The sequence below is a fragment of the Cucumis sativus genome, unplaced genomic scaffold (genome assembly GCF_000004075.3).
Source record: "Cucumis sativus cultivar 9930 unplaced genomic scaffold, Cucumber_9930_V3 scaffold46, whole genome shotgun sequence".
Lineage (NCBI taxonomy): Eukaryota > Viridiplantae > Streptophyta > Magnoliopsida > Cucurbitales > Cucurbitaceae > Cucumis > Cucumis sativus.
The window spans coordinates 333,410-356,032 of NW_022279550.1; the positions used below are offsets into that span (position 1 = coordinate 333,410).

Sequence of the window (22,623 nt, forward strand, 5' to 3'; positions counted from 1 at the left end):
TGATCAGCGTCAATATTAAGCATGAACGTGATGATATTTTCATTTTCAAACAAACTAAGGTATGTAGTTCATATAAATTTAAAATAGAAATGTAAATATTTTATAACACTTAAAAGAAATCAACCAGAAAAGGATACTCTTGCAACGTGATGTAACAATCAATATCCATTTAAAAAAATTAGAAGTTTACACATTCATTGTTCAGTTGCCATTGAGGCCAAGTCTAATTCTTCGTCGGAATCAATTACATCCTCAAAATCATAATATGCTTTGACCTGCATGTGAAGTAATAACGGTTAGCTCCATTTACAAGACCTCGATAAGCATAACAGTACGATACATCTATTCTATCATCATACAAGATAAGAAAAAGGGCTACAATTGAGAGGTGGAATGTGATTAATCACCTTTACCAACAACTGAGGCATTCTGAGCCTCTTTAAAGGGAAACCAAGAGGGTGTTGCGTTAAAGAAAGATCTGATTGGCCATCAAGCAAAAGGACAAGATGGTTTACGTCTTCATTTTTTATGCAGTGCAGATACGATCGTGGATTAGCCATTCCTCTCTTTTCTTTCATCGCTCTTCTCTACTTGACCCGGTGCCTGGAGCTAAAACAATCGGGGTGCATAAAAGACTCGTTTTCACTCTTTCTTTGTTGAGTGCATCATTGGAACGTCAAATTACAAACAGTACTTGTCCAGATATCTCTAGTTGGACTCCAAATACAGTTTTCTAGAGATCTTTAGAGAACTTGGGACTCAGAAGGCATTTCATTCAAGTTAATATTGAAGCTCAAACTCTTCATTCATTCCAAACTTTTTATATTATACATAACATTCATATCCATCTCACCTTTTAGCAAGAAGCGCTAGGTTAAAAGGCTATTTCCACCCAAAAGCTCTGAGCAAATTCTTTATAGATGGTAATGCAGATGGCAAATTAAGCCATTTGGCTTGTTCACAATTTGCTTCTCAATCGCTTGAAGCTGGCTGGCTTGCTATCCGAGGCTTGAAAAAGAAGCTAAATGGTACTAAAAGGAAAATGGGATTGGAGGCTTTTTCATGAATTATCTGCTTTGTGGAGAAAAGTGATGACTAATATTTAGTTGAAAGGAGGGAGATCTCCTTGTCTAGTTACCCTTAAAACCCAAAATTCATCTCTAAGTCTTCCATTTATAGTATAATTGGAAATTGGAAAGGCAACCATTTATTTCATCATGAAAATAAACAATTGTTGGATATATGAAATAACAAAAAAGGGAAAGGATAATTTAAGGCTATGTTTAAGTAAATTTGTGTAATGGCAATTTCGTATAACTACAAAAGGATCTTCCACCTTCGTAGGGCTTTAACGTGAAAGGTGTTTTAAGCCATAAGAGGAAATTAAATTTGTCATTGAAGATACAGCTATTTCTTCGGGCATTCAATTGCTTATCGGCTCGTTTTGAGATAATTTTGGGGAAATTTTGCTCCAAGTTCCATGAATCTATTGGCAACTTGGTTGGATTTTATAGCCTGTTGAGCTTAGTGAAAGATTTTGGTAATCTTTAGATTTTGATTTTGATGTTTTGAAGAGGGTCATGGATTGGTTGATAGTTAAGCCTCAAGAAGCTGGTTTTTTATTTCTTCAAAATTCAATCAATCATAGAAGTCTCATTTCATGTGAATCTTTTATTTTCTCTTCTTTTATTTGATATCTTGGTCTGGTTTTGATTTACCATTCTTACACTGACAAGTCTTTTATAGCTTTATGTTCCGTATATTCTTTCGTAAATTTGCGCATTAGTCTCAGTTCATTATTTCAATGGAAAGCTTTGTTTCCCTTTTTTATTAAAGAAAAAAATGTCTACTGCATTCGATCTAAACGAACCACACAAAAAGGCTCTCATGAGGTGCAACCATAAGGTCCTGCTTATTTACAGATTTAACCCAAGGTTCTAAAAAACAACAATTCCATGACTAATTTAACTCCCTGTGCTGTGTGCACCACGACTAAACAACTCTACTCCAGGCTACAAATGTCATAAGAGTCTCCTCCATTGAATGGATAATCCTCTAGAATAAGATAAATTAGATATATCGATAGAAAGAACCACGACCCAATTGAAAATAGAGATCATGGCGCTCTAAAATCTGTTAGAATAAGGCAGAGGATAAAGAGGTGGCTTTGAGACTCATGGACTGTATACTCTATAGCATAGGGACAGTGCACCACACTAATGGTCTAGGTCCTTTCATTGATAATGCCATGTTTGAAAAACTCTTGGAACACTCTAATTTTGTTCTTTCTTGGTGTCCCCATCCTTTCTAAAAAATTCACATTTGAAGGAATCAGGACCTGATGATTTTTAGTTTCCATTTGCCAAAGTTGATTAATAGAAAGATTTCTGTTTCTTCAAACGGACTCTCTAACCATTATACTAAGCCACTGCTAATAGGCTGGCATGAACTTCCCTCTAGAACAAACCGTTGCTTCCATCATATTCATTTAGAGGAGAAAATCCATAATTTCATTCTACATAAACTGGAAATGGAGTTTTTACCCACTCTATGAGAAGTCCATCTATGAAAGAGTTTTGAAATAAGGTAGCTCTTTCAGCTATTTTAGCTTAGCTTCTAACACAGCCGTTACTCTTTCAGAATCAACTTCAATATGTTTTGTCTTGTCGTGAAGGACTGTATTGTGGACAATGGAAATTGCTGCCTTATTATCACAGTAAATGTGCATGCACATTGTCTGAGTGAACTTCAATTCTTCCAACAGTCTTCTTATCCATATAGCCTCACAAACACCATGAGGTAAAGCTCTAAATTCTGCTTCTCTACTACTTCTTGCAAACACTCTGTTTTTTACTTCGCCAAGTAACATCCTCCACCAAAGGAGCAGTAACCAAAAGTGGATCTTCTATCCATCGTGCTACCTGCCCAATCAGCATCAATGTGAACTTCACCTTTGAGATGGCCATTCCTTTTTCTGAAGTACCTATCAAACATCTTAGGGTTCTATAAACTGCATCAAAGTCAGTTAACTTAGGACCATGCATGAACTAACTTACCATACTGACTGCAAAAGCGATGTCAGAATGTGTGTGGAAAGATATACGAGTCTCTTCACAAGTCTCTGGTACTTTTCTCTTTCTTTTATCTCATTTTTTATTGCAACTTCCAATTTCAGATTCTGCTCAATCGCAGTTTCTGCCACCTTGAAACCAAAGAAATCTTCTCTTCTAGCATATTAAGAATATACTTCCTTTGGTGGACAAGAATGCCACTTTTGGACCTGACGAACTCCATGCCTAAGAAGTACCTTAAAGTTCCTAGGTCTTTGATCTGAAAATCATCGACTAACTTTTTCTTCGCCAGTCTTGTCTCATCATTGACGTAGAATGATATCATCAGTATACTCTACAGCCTTATCATTTTCTGTATGTTTATAAAACATCATATGATTGACTTGACTTTAATTGAATCTATGAGTGATATATAATTAAATTTTCCTTCAACCACCAGCTTAAGCTTTTGGGTGAATTGGTGATTTAATAGAATCCATAGCTTGTGCCTGCTTTTTCAAAGGGTTCAAACCATGCTCTAAGAGATTGTTCGAGAGTGTAGAATGATCTCTTTAACTTGCACAATTTGTTAATTTCGAGATCTACCTCAAACCCGGGTGGAACATCCATACATACCTCTTCTTCAAGTTCCCAATTGAGAAAGATATTTTTAACATCCATTTAATAAAGGGGTCAATCAAAGTTAACTGCAACAGACAACAAAATTTTGATAGAATTGATTTTAGCAACTAGAGCAAATGTTTTTTGATAATCAACTCCCTAGGTCTAAGTAAACACCTTAGCAACCAATTTGGCCTTGTACCTTTCAACACCACCAACTTTACATTTCACCGTGAACACCCACTTGCATTCAATTGTTTTCTTTTTTTTTTAGTTCAACTATGTCCCATGTGCAATGTTGTTTCAGAGCATTCATCTCTTCCATCACTGCTAATTTCCAATTCAAATTACTTAAGGCCTCCTGTATATTCCTTGGAACAAACAGGTTGGTTATTTTGGATGTGAAGGCTTTGTGACTGTCAGACAATCTAAGATAAGAAAGACAATTTGCAATGGGATATTTGACAAAATTAAAAGTACCTTTCCTATGGGCAACTGGAAATATCAAGATCAGAGACATCAGATAAGGGATTATGAGAAAAACTGAGAGAATTAGAAGAAGGAGAATGTATTTTACCTGGATCTTTAGAATCATTTATCGAGGTATTAGATTGATTTTGTGATAGATCAACCATCTGTTCTCAATTCTTTTGAGTTAAGTTTCTTCTAGTGTAAACCCGTAGTTTTTTTACTTGTCAAGTCAGTCGGTACTGTTTCTCTGCCTACAAGAAGAACTCTCCACACTTGGCATCAAAGAATTAGAACTCATAATTTCATAATCAATGATGTTTGGGATAAGTGAAGTGTTCCAAAAATTATCTTTCAAGATTAGGTCTCCCCCTAAAGAGAATTTTGGCCAAAAAAAAGGGTTGATTCTCCAAAAAAGACACATGCATACTCTCAAAGTACTTTCTGGTCGGAGGGTCAAAACATTTGTAAGCCTTCTTATGGGAGAACAACCAAACCTTGAATGATTGGCATCTCCACCAAAGGAGTGTCTGTTCTCCTTATTTTAAAGAAACTATAATGCTATGGCGTCAGAAGGCTTACAAATCTAGACATATACACCAAATACAAGAAAGGTTTGGTTGTTCATCAGCCTTCAGACACCAAAGCATTATAGTTTCTTTAACTTAAGGAGAACAGACACTACTTTGGTGTATATCTCCTAATTTGACATTTCAACTCGATTTCTACTCGTATGAATCAAAGAGATCTAGGTCTCGCCAAATCTTTTCGAAGGAGTGAAAGTATTGTGTCACTGAGTTACTTTTTTGGCTTATATCTTCCTAGTTTGAGATTCAACTCAAAAACTTGTGATTGATTGCCTAAATAAGAGTACATTTGTGTCACACTGTCCCACGATTCCTTGGTCGTAGAGTAGCACATGTAATTACAGTTGATGTCTTCAACCATGGAGTTTACAAGCCAAGTCATAACCATGGGAGTTTTCAACATCCAATGCAGCAAACAATGGGTTGTTTGGTTTTGAGGCAGTTTTCTCTCTGATAATGAAGCCAAGTTTCCCTTGTTCACGAATATAAAGTCTAACACCTTGTGACCAACGAAGAAAGTTGACTCCATTAAGTCGCATTGTGGTGATTTGGATAGTGGGGCTATTGGAATGGATACAATTATCGACTTTAGCCATAGGTAACTTAGTATTTGACATGGTTGAAGCAACAAAGGTAAAAAAAACGGAGGAACAGATCTGAAAACACAAACCAATCTTGTCATTGGCAGCGGACGACTCAGAAAGGGGTAACCGGCAAGGACCACAACAAACAACGGCAAACAAAAAAAAACCAACTTACAAACAAAAATCGCAAGAAAATGCAGGTACTAGAGACGTCCGACAAGTTGTGGTCGGCAAGGCGATCAGTCAAAGTAGAACTACTGGCAACGACAAACCTTGAGGGGCAGAACACATGGCTAGCGCTGGCAAAGGGCTATAAGAGTTTTAGGGTTTTTTAGGGTTTCAAAAACCTTCTCTGATACCATGCCAAAGAATGTAATTTTTAGTATACCTCACAAAGAGAAAAGGGTTTTCTTAAATAGAAGAACAACACATCTACAAAGAAGCAAAAAAAATTGGCAAATATAATACAACTAGTACAATAAAATATAATACAAAAAAGAAAATAATCATCATATAGTTCTATATCAAAGTAGGAAATATCCACCAACTTGAGAATAATTTTCCAAACAAGGCAATAACTTGCTACCTTCGGTCGTGGAGTAATGGCTTCAAAACTATGAATGATTGGAACATCAAAATTCGGAGGTTCTAGAACAATATATGCACCTTTGTTTTTGTATCTTTCCTCAGTGGCCTACAAGGGAAAAACAATAAGAAAACTAGTTCTCATTTCAAGTGAAATAAAAGGTAATATAAAGTTTACTCATTTATCAAAAAGGTTCCCAACTGGAACTTAGGGAAGGCTGAAAGATAGACAGATTGGCCCATGTAGAATAATTGCTAAATATGAGCCAAATGCCTACAAGATTGAGTTGTCTGAAGGGTTCAACATCAGCCCAATTTTTAATATTACTAGTTTACTGTTTTAGCTTACTGTTATAGTTTATTAAAACTACTTAGTTAGTTACAAAGTAACCAACTTGTATTACTTTTCCTCAATAAATAAACACCTCTCGTATTGAGAGGCAAGATATTCATTCATTCAAAAAATAGTCTTTGATATTACACCATATTATATCACTGACACTGATTTTTTTATTGCCAAGTTGATGGATAGAAAACTTATCCCTTCAAGCTGAGTTTAAATAGACAAAAGGGAAGAACTCAAAAGAAATACAAAAATTAAAAACAATCTATGTCATCCATCTACAAAGAGATAAAGATCCGGTCAATACCTGAAATTGTGGATAGTCTGGAGCACTAAACAAAGTAATCAGCTTCCTGAATCTACAACATGATCTATCGTGTAACCCTGATCATTCCTGCAAGACCGGGTCTCTTTCTAGCATCAGGACCTTCATGGGATCTGATAATTAGCTAGACAACCGAAAGGAAAAGGTTACAAACTGATTGTTCAGACAATTTGCTTTATGTTATAAAATACGTCTAGAGTAATGTTGGAGCGTCCAACAGTATATGCTACGTTAGTTGACAGATGGAAAGTTAGGAAGTTGGACAAGTTTTTACTTGTTAGTTAGTGAGTTCGGTGTACCGTGTACAACATGACCTGTATCAGTCCTTGTTTTCTCTATTTCTGTCGACTTTAGAATTAAAGCACCAAATTCACCATGTCAAAGAGATGGAACATGAAAGGGAATCTATGAAGGATAGAGTAAAGTCAGCTGCAGAAGAGATTAAGAAGACAAAATACAGAAGAAAAAAAAAGAATGGAAATGGAGAGGGGATTGCAATACTCTTGAACGATGGAGAAGGAAACCAGCAAGCAACCAAAAAACCCTAGAAGGCTAGAAGAACCATATCATGAGGCTTGATCTATACGTTAAGCTTCTATATCTATAAGAACAGTTAAAAGGAGAAGAAAGCAAAACATACTTATCCTAAAAGATATATAGAAATGGAGAAGAAAAAAACTTTTTGTTAAGAAAAAACAAAAGAATACACAGACATTAAAAAACTATCGGGCCTATACAGAAGGGGCTCTAAGCAAGAGAAATAAGTCAGCGAATAATTAAAAAGGCCTAGAAACAAAGAGCCAAAGATAAGCATAGAATCTAACAAACCAAACATCATCAAAAAACTATTGAGCCCACATTGGTTCACCTAATGCCACAAAGCAAACCCTTCATCACAGAAGGGCAATGAAGGAAAAGCTCTTCAAATGCCTCCTACACTATCATGGAGAAGCCTTCGTATCAAGGGTCATGCCACTAATCTCCTTTCCGGAAGTAGCATCTCCCATATTGTTTTAGGATATCACAAGTCAAGGAGGTTCTAATGATTGAAATATAGGAGGGATGGAATGCCAGATGGAATATTATTAAAAGAATCAACCTTAACAATAATGAGTTGGATTAATTCCAATCTCCATGGAAGAGAAGGTAGAAGTTAGTTGGTGTTCGGTATTCCATCTAACAAGCTCATCCACATTCTATGAGATCTTCGTCTTTGGATTAACACACAAGATTAATTTTGAAACCCAAAAGGAAATAGTGAATGTAATACGGAAAGGCAACCAGAAAGGTGAAATCTTTTACTTGAAGTATTTGCATGAAGTCTTAACATAGCTAAAGGTTCCAATAAGAAGATGAAGCGTGAATCTTGGTCCATCTCAGAGTGTCTTTTGCTAGAGGGAAGGAATAGAGGAAGAAATTAATGTGTTTCTTCCAATGCAACTGGGAAAGATTGATGTAAATAAGAACAAGAGAATCGTTATAAATCGTCTAGAAACAAGGATGAAAAACAAAGAATCTATTAAGGGTCCAAACATCAAAATAAGAACTCACGCCCTCTAAAAATTTTGATGTTTCTCGGTCTCTGAAGGCCCACAAAGTAGCTCATAATCCGTATTAATACAGATGGCTTAGTTGTTGATGTCACATATAATCAGCTTGGATCAGACAACACTCATGCTTTTATGCAAATAAAGATGGCTAACATAAACCTGGGCGCAGTCCAAGCAACAAAACTTAAATAGTCGAGTGACTATATACTTCTATTTAATATTTCAAACAAGTTTTGGACCCACTGACTGCCACCGGTAAAACTTAATTCATTAGCTAAGAATTGCATTAAAAATGTATCTCTGACAAGAAACGCTTTTATAGATGACAAGAAATAACCAAAAAGGAGGAAAAAACTCAAGCCCCAAACCAGGGGAGGGTTGTATTAAAATATATCTTTTAAAGAAACAATATAGATGTCCTGATTCAAACACACACACGCGTTTTAACATCTAAAATAAACTAAGGAAGTGTTTGTTATAGTTACCTTCAGATCGAATTTTTTCAAGAATTCTTCAGTGCAATCAGGACCCCACAAGAGACCAATGCCCCTCTCTCTATTTGGGGAGAGACCAGGATTCATAGAAGGATCAGACCACAACACATCGCCCGGAATTAAATTCAAGCCTTCCCATGGGGGATCAAGAACAGATCTTCTGGCTTTGGATAGCTCCTCCAAAGAACCAAGAGATAACCCGTTGGCTTCCGGATTTAAGATTATCCTACGATTTTTTTTTCCTTTCGATCTTTTAGACGAAGGAACTGATATACTGCGGAAAAGTCCTCCATGAGCCGTATATACACATCCAGCAATAATGGAGGCTAAAGGCAGCCCTTCGAAACACCCCAAACACTTCCGATAGACGTGCTTACCTCTGTCTCCATACTTGGCTAGCACCTCCTTCTCAAAACCATAAACGGATGTGCAGTACTTGGATTCGTGTTTCCACGAAGAAGAAATACACGATGTGGCATAAACACCTTTAGACATTATGGAGCAGAATTTAATCAAAGGAAAACCACCTGTTCAAGGCAAAGAAAGACTAGAAAGTAGCAAGGATAAATGTGATGCAATGTTTTTCTTTTACAGAAGGGCAACTACTTCTAGGCTGAGATAATAGAGATTGGACAGAGACTAGATAGAGAAGATTAAACAGCAGGCCACATGCTACTGTACGCATAACATAAAAATCCCGACGATGCAGGGAACATGGTTACATGAATGATTAAAAGTAAAACTGATGTTCAAAAATACCTTCCAAGCCAATAAGAGCAAAAAAGTTTCAAGACCCCAAGCCCCTCTGTCGACGTAGTCCCCATTGAAGACAAAGAAACGGTTTTCAGAAGGAAAACCAGCATCCTGCAGAAGAAAGAGGAGATCATGAAATTGACCGTGGATGTCTCCGACGACGACTACAGTGGAGTCGCTGCTGGGGGTGAATCTTGGAGGATTTTGAGGCAATTGGGTTCTTTGTGGAGGATTTTAGAAGCGGTGAGGATTAGAGTGTCGAAAACAGAGACGGGAAGGACGGAAGGAAAGTGGGATGGAGGTAAATTTTTGGAAGACCAGTCGAAGGCGGCGATTAGATGGTGTATCCACTGGAGGGAAAGGGTGGCATCGGGAGGCCAAGAGAGAGGTAAGTGAATCGGAGGTGGAGTGGAAGAAGGTGAAGATGATGTGCAGGGATTTTCGTCAGATTCAGAGAGGGTGGAGGAGGTGGTGGTGGAGGGTAGATGATCGAAAGGAGCCGGAGTAACATCCGTGGGAATCGGATTGGGCGACGCTGAAGAATCCAAATCCGGAAAATGCTTCGACGACATTGTTATTTTCTTCGTCGTTGAATGATGAGAGATGTAGCAAGCCCTAGCAATGGCAGCGCCTCCATTTCTATACTATTTTATTTTTTTACACTTAACTACTGCCATGCCACCCGCGCGCCAGCTCCTTTTGCACTCCACTGTCCCATTAATTAGGCATCACCATTGCCATAATATGCTGGCCGAAAAGTTTTCATTAAACCGAGCCCATCTATCGAACCCACCACTCGCAATGACCCTATTCAAAATTAAACTCTAATTTAAATCAGTGAGTTTTTATAAATTAAAATAAAAATGACCAACTATTTACCAATATAAAAAATATATAAAATTATTTAACTATTATTTTTTAATGTAAATATTTTATAAATTTATTATTTTTATAATTTATTAAGAAACATTTTTAAAAACAATAAAATAAATTAAAATGTCTACCCGCTGTACCAAAATAAACAAATAAATTTAGAAGAGTGTCAATGAGAGCAGATCACCAAAATAAAATATATTCTCCACATATAAATATATATATATTCCATTTGCACATATAAATAACGATATCCTGCGTGAAGTTGGGTTAAACTTTTCAAAGCATTTCTTTTCAGACGAGACAGACAACCGGCGGAAGCCACCAAAAAAGAAGATTATATTCCGGATCGATTTTTCAATATGGACCCTATCACATATGAGAGGATTACGCGGCGGCAGAGGCGGTCCTGCAGAGGCTTCCGGCTCACCTCCAGAAGACTGTCGGTGTCAAAGCTGCGGTCCAAATTCGGGTGGCTGTTGCGTATCTTAAATCGGTGGCGGCGCTCCATTGTTGAGATTAAGAAGAGCGGAACATCATCAAAAGGTTCTTCTAATTCAGCTGCGCAAGCTGCGAAGCTCAGGTCCTTCCGCCGCTCCAACTCCTTCTACGCCGAAGCCATTGCCGATTGCTTGGATTTCATCAAGACCACCTCCTCCTTCTCAACGCCTCCTTCCACTATACCTACACATACCTTCTAATTTTCTAGCTTTTTTTCTTCTTTTCTTTATCGCATCCCATATGGTATATTATATTATTACTGGCGATGGTTTAATCCTTTCCTACACAATCAATTGAACATACTTCTTCACCTTACTCCTAATACTATCTATCAATTATCATCATAATACATCATTTATTTTATTTCAGCTTCTAAACTATAAACATTTCAACTAAATTTGAAATACCCAATTTAATTATCAAATTATTTATGCATCCATGTTTTCACTTATCATTATCCCAATTAAAAATCTCTCGTTTGCTCGTCCCCAGGCCCAGATTGTTGTTCTACGCTCTTCTACTTTTAATTATCTGCCATTGAATTTTAATTTTATTTGCATCACTTGCAATGAGTATAGTATTTTAAAATTAATAATTAAATATATATCTAAACTCCTATAACGATTTAATCTCTTGTATATTTACGAAGTGAGATGATATTAATTTAAAATAATATGGTGGGGGTAGAAAATTGTGGTTGAGTATTTAACGAAGAACAAATTTAATTAGTTGAGTTTGAGTAGGTGAAAAAGAAAAATTGGAAATGGAAATTGTGAGAAAGATCCGTGATTACGCCACCTACTTCATTTCTATCTTTTGACTAATGCGTTGCGTTCCATCATTGAAAACAAGGAACCAACGCAGCACTTTCTTCACCTGCTCTTCTTTCAATCTTTTTTTTTATAAACATTTCTTGATTTCAATGCTAAATTGTAATCACGGCTCTTTTGGTCCAAACTTTATTTTAAAATTTTTAATCATTTTCAATCATTTTTTTTTTACCTACACATTAACATACCCCCAATTTAAATATTTTGATGTAGCTAAGGGTGTGGTATATGCTTTATCGCTACAATAATACTTTCGTGCATTTAATTTTAAATATCTAAAAAGTTAAAAAAAAAAATTGACATGTGATTGAACAACATGTTATGTGATTTACATGTGTACTCAACACAACAACGATTTTGTTTAATAATGGAATATACTACCTTGCAAAGTAAAAAAGTTCACTAATGAATTATTATGGAGTTGTAATGATGGACGGTGAATATATATATATATGTATATTGGGTAGATAATTTATGATTTAATTTCTAATCTTCCTCTTCAAATTTGGGCTTCTCAAGTTCTCAATTTTTTCTCTCAGTTACTACGAGGTTGAAGAGGACCCAACTTGTACTTCTACTGGTGATTCATTTGCCCAAATCTATCAGTGATATATTATTAAAATTTTGGAATAGATTGGTTAGGATAGTGTTAAGGAGAGTATGTCAAATAAAATAAGAAAGTTAGATTGGAATTTCACGTGGATCGTTATGCTTTCAATCTTTAAAACCCGTTTTTGAATAATGATATACTATTGATAGGTGAAGCCCAACCAACACCTAAGAAGTCAGCTTAAGAAAGTCATTTCAAATGAGGTTCATTAATTAGTTAAACAACTTAACTTGAACTCAAAAGGGACAACAAAGACAAGTATGTAATCCATATTAATTGCTCATTGATTTATTGGAGTCTATATATTGATGGATTTTAATTTGTATTTGTATTATACAAAATAATTAATATATAGAGACACAAATGAATTTTCTTCTCATGGACATACACATACACACATATGAACAAGGACCAATATAACACCAACCAACTAGAGAGAAAAATGAATTCTCTATCATAAACAAATTTTAAACCACATATATCGATCAATTTATCAACCACATGTTCATTATTTGACTATTGAAAATAACTATCATCTTAACTTTAGAAGATTACTCGATGGATATTAATTATTGTAAAACGATCGAGGAATTAATATTCAAAATTATTGCTTGAGAACCATCTTTTTGTGACATGTCAAAATATTGTAACCATTAGCAAAACAAGGACGAGGAAAAACACATACTAAAGTTTGGTTGAAATTAAAACATTAATTAAGAAGGAAAAAGGAGATGATGTTTTGAATAAAAACAGTGATATCCTAATTATCCAAACAATTGTATAGTGTGGCATAGAGAAAAGATAAAAGAGAAGCGTATATGAAGTCTAATATCCAAAAGATTTTAACCCTAAACCCAAAGTTAGGTCATTTGACAAAGAAAAAAGATTAAGAAACCGGATGAATCAAATTCACTCTTATAAAATTACCATACATATCATGATGAAAATACCATGCGACGTTTGGGGCAAGTTACGGAGTTGGTTATCAAAGCTCAAAATTATTATAGTAGGGTTATAAGATTTTTTATTGTTTGAAGTTATATATTATTTAAGTTCAAGTTAGTATGTGTTTGAGGTTGTAAGGTATTTTAGTTTGATAAAAAAAAATACATATTTTTTCATTTTCCACTTCTTCTATTTTGTATGTTGTCTTCCTTCTTCTCTGGCGCTTTTCTTCTTATTTGTTTTTCAAATTTTTATTTGTTAGGCAGTTTTTCCCCATTTTTTTGTGTTTCTACTATAGAACAAAACGAAGGAGCGAGAAGCGGGAGATCGAAGTGAAAGGAATCATATGAACAAAGTAAAAATCAAAGAGAAAAAATTATTGTTGCGTTTGATAAGAAACTGGAAACAGAAAACTAAAATAATAAGTTATAACAAAAATCTAGTAAGAGAAACTGAATCACAAAATTATCAAAGAAAATAATATTTGCCAAGGAACTAGAAAAAGGAGCTAAAAACTAAAAATATAAAATATAAAGGAAGAAATGTTCAATGAGGAACTAGAAAGAGAAGTGTCAACTCGAGGCCTTCACCACGGTTTGAGGACAAGATGATACTTTCACACGTGACTGACATAAACAAAATGTCATTTTCAAGCAAATTTAAATCTTGGATTAACTTTCATTTGGGCTCATTCGAACAAACTTTATTCTTTCGGAGGATGAAGTGTAATCAAGATTATTGAGAATCTAAAAGATGTTAGGATGAGTGATTTATCAATGGCAAAACAAAAATGATGAAATAAAGAGTTGAATCGAGGATTGTCGGAATGAAATAAGTTTGATATTACAAATGGGGTCCAAAATGCTTAATCAAACACATGAATCTTGGAATATATGACATTACAAACGCATCCCACTTTAGTCCACAAACAACTCTTATTAGAACTTGCACACTTAAAAGAGTAACTTCATCTTTCCATTTTTTATACCTTTCACACCTACCAAGAAAACTCAATCTTACTCTCTATCTCTACTTTAGCATTTGCCAAGTAAATTTATCTTACTTTCTCAATCTATTTTTCACAACTATTATTAAATTTAATATTTAAACTCTACACCCTAAACACAAATTTACCAATTTCAACGTATTAACCCCTCAATTACTAACTCAATTAGCGGCCAAATGCCCCACAAGGACGTATAGGTCTTATTTGGTTATTGGTTGTGTTGAAAGGTTTAAGGAAACGATAACTAGAACAATTATCAAAAGAGCTTTTTTAAAAAAAGAAAAAATTTCAAAACGTGCTAGTTATAAACTTTAAGCTTGAGAATGATTGCTTGAAAAACACAAAAAAAAAAAAAAAAAAGCTTTATTCAGTCTTAAAATTTGTTGGTTTATGCTTAATTTATGATATTTGATGTTTTTATTCATGTTTAATTTTAAGAAATCCAATGCTTGGACCAACACAAGCAATTTCCAGAGTAAAATGATCAAAGTACCCTTTAGAAAGTCAAAATTCGACTTGGAGCCAAAAAAAAGGTGAGGAATGCGGGTACGACATGCTGCATCATAGTTAGGTCATAACTTTTGATTCAAGGCGACTGTTTTGGACGAATGATCCATCGTTTTCTTTATTTTTCAACCTCTATCTAGACCTTGCATTAGTTTTGAGCTTTGATTACCGATTTTGGAAAGACTTATGAAAGTTTGATTAGGGCCTCCATCGAGAGTCGATTTTTGGACCTAGATGACAATTTGGAACTTCAAATGAGTGGAGATATATACGAAGGAAACACAAGAGTATAAGTATGATTCATATTTGAGGACGATAGTCAAGAGCCCAACTTGTATCTCCTTTCCTCTTTATTTTGTTAATTTTATATGTACTTAGAAACATCGTGAATAGTTTACGCTTGTTATGTATCCATGAATAAAAATAGTGGATATGTCTTAGGAGGGATGATTTAGCACGTTGTTTGGGTTGCAAGAACCTTTTTACTTTTGTTTGTTTGATATTTTTTTTTATTTGCTTTTATTAGTTTGGGGATGACTATAATTCTTTTGCAGTCATTTTGGTTTTCATGTAAGTTTGAAAGGATGTAAGTCTTTGTTGGATAAAAAGATAAGCATGCCTTGTTTCACACTATAGGCATAATTCACAGAGTATTAGGAAGGGTTATGAAATGGAATAATGGTGATGGCTTGAACAACTTGGAATAATGTGAAATCAAAGGATAAGCATACCTTTTTTGACACTATAGGCATATTTTTAAGCTATATGTTTGAATTAATAACATAAAGCATTGGGATTTAAACCTAAAAAGAAAAAGGGTAAAAAGAAAAATAATTAAAGAAATCAGAATGAGCAGAGGGCTTGGCTGTGGAGGGAATGAGAATAATAATAACGATAATAAAAGAGGGTTGAATACCATTCCAAGCTTACTGCGAAAAGCGCTCTATTCTATTTGCCGCGCCTCTGCCCCTCCTTCTCCAATATCTTCCGCTCCCATCTCCTCCAAGTCAACGACCTCAACATCAATGGCGGATGCTACCGAGACTCTTAAAACCAAGGTTTGCGTTATTGGGAGTGGCCCTGCTGCCCACACTGCTGCCATATATGCCGCCCGTGCCGAGCTCAAGCCTATTCTCTTCGAAGGATGGATGGCCAACAACATCGCTCCCGGCGGCCAGCTCACTACAACAACCGACGTTGAAAACTTCCCTGGATTCCCCGAAGGCATTCTTGGCATCGAACTCATGGACCATTGTCGCAACCAGTCGCTTCGCTTTGGCACTCAGATCTACACCGAGACCGTAACCAAGGTCGATTTCTCATCCAAGCCATTTAAGGTCTTTGCCGATTCGAAAACCGTCCTCGCCGATTCTGTGATTGTCGCCACTGGTGCGGTTGCCAAGCGATTGACATTTCCTGGCTCCGGTGAAGGGAATGGGTTCTGGAATCGGGGTATTTCGGCTTGCGCTGTCTGTGATGGAGCTGCGCCTATTTTCAGAAACAAGCCCTTGGCGGTCATTGGGGGCGGAGATTCTGCCATGGAAGAAGCCAATTTCCTCACCAAGTATGGCTCCAAAGTGTATATTATCCACCGAAGAGACACTTTCAGAGCTTCCAAGATCATGCAACAGCGCGTCTCCAGCAACCCTAAAATCGAGGTGATCTGGAATTCGGTGGTTAAGGAAGCTTATAGCGACGCTAATGGGCGAGTCCTGGGAGGTCTGAAGGTCCATGATCTGATCTCCGGAAAGGTTTCTGATTTGGCAGTTTCCGGATTGTTCTTCGCTATTGGTCACGAACCAGCCACCAAATTCTTAGATGGACAACTGCAACTCGATTCTGATGGGTATGTGTTGACGAAGCCAGGGACGACGCATACCAGTATCCCGGGAGTCTTTGCTGCTGGCGATGTTCAGGACAAGAAGTACAGACAAGCTATCACTGCCGCTGGTACAGGTCAGTAAAAATGTTTCTGCTTTCCATAATTATTTTCCTTCTTCCTTGTGCCTGTTTGTCACCAGACATGGCCATAAGTGAGGTAAAAACTTCAAGAAAAATACATATTAGATTTGAAGATGAATGTGTATTAGATTATGCAACAAAAAGTTTACTCCGAACTGTCTATATCCAAGTCTATTGCAAATGTTGCATTTAGTTTCTAATATATCTGATAAAATATAGAAAAATGAAATGATTGAGGTCCACGAGAACGAACTTCCAAACACTTGGTGCCTGTGTCTTGAGGCGTTAGGGACACCGCCAGGCTAAAGCTTTTCCTCATAAAAACATTGCTTGAGTGAAACAATGTTTTGCTATTTTATTTGTAAAAACGGATACACACGTTCAAATATTTAGTGTACTTGAATACATAACCTAAATTGTGAAGGACAGGGAGCACATAACATCAATTTTACCTCCTAGGAACTGTTTAACAAGACATGCATACTAGTTGATCTAAATAGGAGAAGATAAAGAATTCTCTCCCTAATTTAATCAGGATATGAGGTCCGATTAGCCCAAATAATGGTTAGCAAGTAATTTAAGGAGGCTGCATGTGTTGTGCACCATGAAGCCTTAGAATAGGTGGTAATTTCCCGATCAGTCTCGAAATTTGTCTCTAACCGTTGGAGAGCTGCTTCTATCCCTTTTAATCCAAATTATCCAGAAAATACAAGTCACTCACGTACTTCCTCGACTTCATCGTGTGTGAATGTGTATGGAAGAGGGAAATTCATAAAATAATTAATTTTAAAGTTATTTTAGAAACAACTTTTATCATTGAAAAAAAAGTGAAAGAATACAAAGGCAAATTAAAAAAACAAGCCCAACAAAAACAGTCCCGCCAAAGGAAGGGGATGAAACTAAGATTAATGTTTTCTAGCGAATAGTTAAAAAAGAGGAAAAACTTCGAAACCGTGTGGTGAAAGGGGTGAAAAGCACAGACCGTCCTTTTTTGTTGTACCGGTGTGTGCCTTTAATTCCAAAGAACCCACTAAGATTAATTTTGAGGTTGTTTCATTGTTATAACATTTAAGTCCATATCAAAAGAAATCCTCCACTAACATTTTAAGTCCAGATCAAAAGAAATTCTCCACTCGTTTCCTCTCTCCTTTATTATTTCCAGAACGTTATATATCTTATCTGCTCATGCCTCTGTGGACACACTTGAGATAAACGTATTGATCACAACTTGGCCAAACCCTACTGGGACTTTGCTTCTACCTTTTCCAATTTCTCTTCGTGAAGGGAAGCACTTCTACTTCTCCCTTTCTTCCCGATGCACAAGGAGGTATAGGAGGGAAATTACTTTAGGATGGAGAGAAAAAGGTGTGAGCGTGGAATTGTGTAGCAGGTATTTGGGCAATATATTATTTAATGGTGTGGAATTGTATAGCGTCGCCCAAAGAGGATTCTATTATTAGGCCTAAAGTGAAATGAAAAGCTAACATGCTTAAATCCCATATGAAGAACTCTAAATAATATTGGATGGGTTTTCATGGCTATATTTACGAGGAGTTGCTAAATATTAGTGGAGCCGCGCTTCTTTGAACGTGCAGATGTGACAGTGAACCTGATTCATGATTGAGAAGTAGGAGCACTGAATTATATACATATGTATTATTATTATTATTATTCATGGCAGTGAAAGTTATTTGTCGAAGTTTAGACAATGGACTTACCTCATTTTAAATTTAGTCCCCTGTTCCTTTTCCTTGTAAAAAAAAAGTTACTTTTGTTCGAAAATCATGTCTTTCTTTCACTTGTCCTTCATAAAGGTTGATCGAATGAAGTTGCTTCCTTTCCTAATATTTATTTGCTGTGGTACAGGTTGCATGGCAGCATTGGATGCGGAGCATTACCTGCAAGAAATTGGTTCTCAAGAGGGGAAGAGTGATTGATGATAGACTTTGCCTGGGTTTCTCAAAGTTGGCCGTAGAGAATTTGAAGACAAATGGCCAAATGTTAAGAACGACTGTGGAAGGGAAAGCTTGTTAATTATTGATTTTGGGGAGCTTATGGGAGGGATTGACGGGAAATTGTTATAGTATTTTGGAAGAAGGTTATTCAAGATAACCTTTAACTTGTGCACTGGATTTGTGGTGGTTGGTTTAAAATCTATTGCAGGTTTGGGGAGTAAGGTTTGAAAGTGTAAACTTGGTTTTCATGCTTTGTATTATTTCTTACATGGATAATTTTAAATAACATTTGGATCACCTTTTTCTTAATTTAGAGACTTTTAAGACACTTTGGAGATGAAAGACTCGTATGTAGTTTTTCCCAAAATCTTCTTCGAAATTTCCTCCCATGAGCATTCAACAAGAAGTGACACCTCCTGTTGCATGAACTCCATAACAGTGGACAAGGGAATTTGACAAATGTAAAACGGGAAAAAGATAGAGTTGATGAAAATTTCACTGAGCGCTCCAGAGCATCATTGAACACTACTTTTCCTTCTCCTTCACCCCTTTTATTTTTGGCTTCATTTTATATTCTCTTGCAACTTTTCTTCTCGCAATTCCCTTGCCCACCGTCAGTCACCCATCTCTCAGAATATGTTGACAGTAGCTTGGCTCAAGCCAAACCTAAGCAGGTGGTACCACACACGTTCACATGAAAAGAGTCAAAATATGTATGTTATTGATAGATTATATATGCTAACTAGTTATTGCAAGTGAGTGCAATGATATTTGTCACCCATTACATCATAATAGGTTAGTGTATATAAGTTCAAAGTTAAAATTTAATGATGTAAATCCGTCACCCTCGTCTACTTAGCATGTGCTCACCTAATGGTCTCATATGGTTGGGTTACGACTGACTTTACTAATTAGACATTTTATGGCTTGATTTAATAATTTTGCAAATCACAACTCATTCTTCTCACCTACTTTTACATATAGTTGAATTGCAACCTACCTCATTTCTATTAAGTTGGACGCACTATGCACATGTCAATGAATTTTAGCCTTACATTATACAAACCTATTACTCCCACTTAGTTGGCCCAAGTTCTATATACAATCACATGATGGTTTTAGGTTTCTTCCATTAGAGCTACAATCAACAATATCTTACACATGATTGAATCTATTCAAGTTGGATGACTTGTCATTTTAGCACTAGCTTATCACTTTGTGTAGTCAAATGACCTAATTAGCCATCACATGCTAGTAAAATTCAACTTGATTACATAACTTCTTAGCTTACAAATCATGGCTAAATTTTGAAGGTTTTATATATGGATCACATTTCTATATTACACTCCTAACTTTTTGTGTAGTGTTAGCTCACAAAACATTCAAATTTAATGTCGTAAGATTTAAATAAAGTAGAGAGATGCCCCTTGTATTGGTCAACAAACGAATCCCCTTTAGAATTATATATATATATATAATAGGTAGAATTGTCTTGGAGGAATAATAATGAATTAGCTAAGTATAAAATTATAAATAGATGTTTGATTGGCTCCAAGCCAATGAGTGGTGTTAAGACATTAATGCCTATATCTATTTTTCTTTGTGTGGTCTAAGAATTTTGTTTTATAAAATTTGGGAACAATATTGATTAATTAAATATACCAAATCCAAAGATGCTCTATTTCTCCTCCAACATTAATAATTAATAATTAAACATCCAAAACCAAAAACTTTACCATTTTAAAATTAATTTATGAGATTTTTTTTGTTCTTATTGTTATAAAATAATATTTTACATAAAGCTTGCTTACAAAATATAATGTTGGGCATTTCAATTTTACAAAATATAACAATAATTTTAATAACTTCCATTTTTTTTCTCTTTTCATCCAACAAGTGGATTTAGGAGAATTAAAAAAAAAAATCAAACTTTTGAATTGCAGTGACTCTTTTCAACAATTTAGTCTCAATTATCATGTTATGATTTGTATAAAGTTTTTAAAATGTAATTTCAAATCATTAATTTTTCCATCCACACAGTATTTGATAGGATGTTTTTATAGATAAACTGACAATATACTTATTTATTATTTATTTTTTGAAGCAAATGGCAATATATACCTGAAAATATAGACAATAACTAATATGGGTGCAATTGCAAGTCACTTCAATTTCCTATGTAATATTTTGAATAGATTGTTCTTTTTATAAATTAAAGTGAGACTAAATCGAAAAGAACTAAGTTATGTGAACCAAAATGCTAAAAGTGATAAAGTAGATGAACGAATAAGAATCCTCTTAACTCATGCAACTTTATTCTTTTCTTAGTAAATAGAATCTAAGTTTAGTTATAATATATCTTATATTTGTACAGGAGAATAACGAGAAGGGTTCTTTTTTTTTTTTTGTTAGTGTAAACATTTGGAAATTTTATTTCAAATAAAAAAGAGTAGTTTGTAGGGTGAAGAAAAGAGATAGAAATGAAAAAAAAAAAAAAAAAAAGTTGAAACCATCCAAGCAAGGAATTATCCAAAAATATATATATATACAAATACATATTCACAAAAATTATTTGAATTTGTTAATGATTAAGATAAAAATGCTAATGATTAGGTGACATTAATAGCCATCATTTATCTCATGGTAATAAAACAAATAATTTAAATTCTCTTTTAAAAAATAAAAAAATAAGTTTTAATTTGGCAGTTAATGGACTGACTAAAGATAACCAAATATTTTTCTTTAAAGAAATCAGGAGTAAAATTACCTATTTATGGAAAACCTAAATAATTTTTCTTTAATTCAAAGTAAATTTATGTCTGTCGAATTTTGAAAAAGGAATTTAAGAAATTCATAAATTATAAACTTTGAGTTGAAAAACTAATTGTAATATTAAAAGCAAAATATGTAACATTGATCAATTAGAGTAAAACAAATGGTAGAATGCGTACAAAAAGAGAGAGAAAAGAAAAAGGAACTTTGATAGAGGAAGGGATGATCATCAGAAACAGCATGAGAGGGTAATGAAGGTACTGGCAGTATAGAATTTAGAATTTACAAGTGCAGTTTTTTTAATGAAGGGGTTTTTTTCTTTTAAACATCATGAGTCAAGATTTGTTTTTGTAATTTTTTTAGAAAAAAAGAATTCACAAAGAACTGAATCTTGTGTGTTTGTGATGAAGCAGAAAGAAATAGAGAAGGTGAAGTGAAGCTAAGGTTTTGTTAAGTCAAGGCAAAAACCCCAAACCCCTGTTGTTGTTGTTGTTGTTGATGTTATCTTCCACTTCCTCCTCCTCGTTGTTGTGAGCACCGCCGCCTTGTACATCCGCCGGAAACTGGCCGCACTTCTGACATCTGGCCACTACCAGTATCTGACGGCAAGAAGGGCAGGAGGAGTGGGTACCTAGCCACGTGTCTACGCAACTGACGTGGAAGCAATGCCCGCACTGCGGCAACTGTCGGATCTCCTCCCCCTCCAAGAACTCCGCCAGGCAGATCGCACATTCCGCCGCTATTTTCCCATCTCCCACCGTTGACTTGTACCTGAATTTCGGAAGCGACTGCAGTATCTTCTTCTTCAGTCCTCTATTCGCCGACGCCTGATTTCCACGGCGGAGCCAGGCGCACCGAGCCACCGCTATCAACCCTACCATACAAATTAGGGCACAGAGCAAAGCCGCGAGAATGACCACGAAGTCCGACTCCAAGGCCACCGCTTCCGGTGGAGGCGCCGACGAAGTATTTGCGGTGAGAGCTCTGATATAGGGAGACATGAGACAGAGGGTTGAGAAGAGAAGGATTGGGGTTTGGGGATTGAGGATGGAGCAGTGAGTGCAAGTAATATTGTGTTGAGGGTTTCTTTCTTTCTTTCTTTTGAGGGAAAAGAAGAAACTGTAGAGTGTTTTTGTTGTTAGAAGGGAAAGAGGAGAAGAGGACAACTTGGGAGGTGGGGCCACTCCATACTTTGGTTCTTTTTTCTTTCTTCTTTTCTTCAAAAGGGTTCTGTGTTGTGCTTATCTTTTCTTTAAAACTCACTTCAACCTTCTGAATTCCTTCTATGTAGGTGCCATGTAA

The 22,623-nt window shown here is 35.6% G+C and overlaps 3 protein-coding genes across 3 annotated transcripts; 1 reads left to right on the forward strand and 2 right to left on the reverse strand.

The window, feature by feature from the left end:
* Positions 1-62: 62 nt before the first annotated feature.
* LOC101206228 (serine/threonine-protein phosphatase 7) lies at positions 63-10,102 on the reverse strand. Its single transcript, XM_004146136.2, is given in 9 exon segments — positions 63-275; positions 5,897-6,004; positions 6,546-6,589; positions 6,592-6,630; positions 6,633-6,687; positions 8,599-9,056; positions 9,059-9,092; positions 9,367-9,543; positions 9,546-10,102. Coding segments are annotated over 9 exon segments (1,383 nt in total). The 5' UTR covers positions 9,933-10,102; the 3' UTR covers positions 63-194.
* Positions 10,103-15,436: 5,334 nt separating this feature from the next.
* On the forward strand, positions 15,437-18,786 carry LOC116405933 (thioredoxin reductase NTRB-like). Its single transcript, XM_031889677.1, has 2 exons — positions 15,437-16,588; positions 18,461-18,786. The coding sequence occupies exons 1-2, from the start codon at positions 15,481-15,483 to the stop codon at positions 18,529-18,531; spliced, it is 1,179 nt and encodes a 392-aa protein (XP_031745537.1). The 5' UTR covers positions 15,437-15,480; the 3' UTR covers positions 18,532-18,786.
* A 2,721-nt stretch (positions 18,787-21,507) lies between these two features.
* Positions 21,508-22,619, reverse strand: LOC116405923 (RING-H2 finger protein ATL80-like). The gene has a single exon (XM_031889671.1). It carries the CDS (start codon positions 22,320-22,322, stop codon positions 21,777-21,779), a length of 546 nt encoding a protein of 181 aa, XP_031745531.1. The 5' UTR covers positions 22,323-22,619; the 3' UTR covers positions 21,508-21,776.
* Positions 22,620-22,623: the final 4 nt, after the last annotated feature.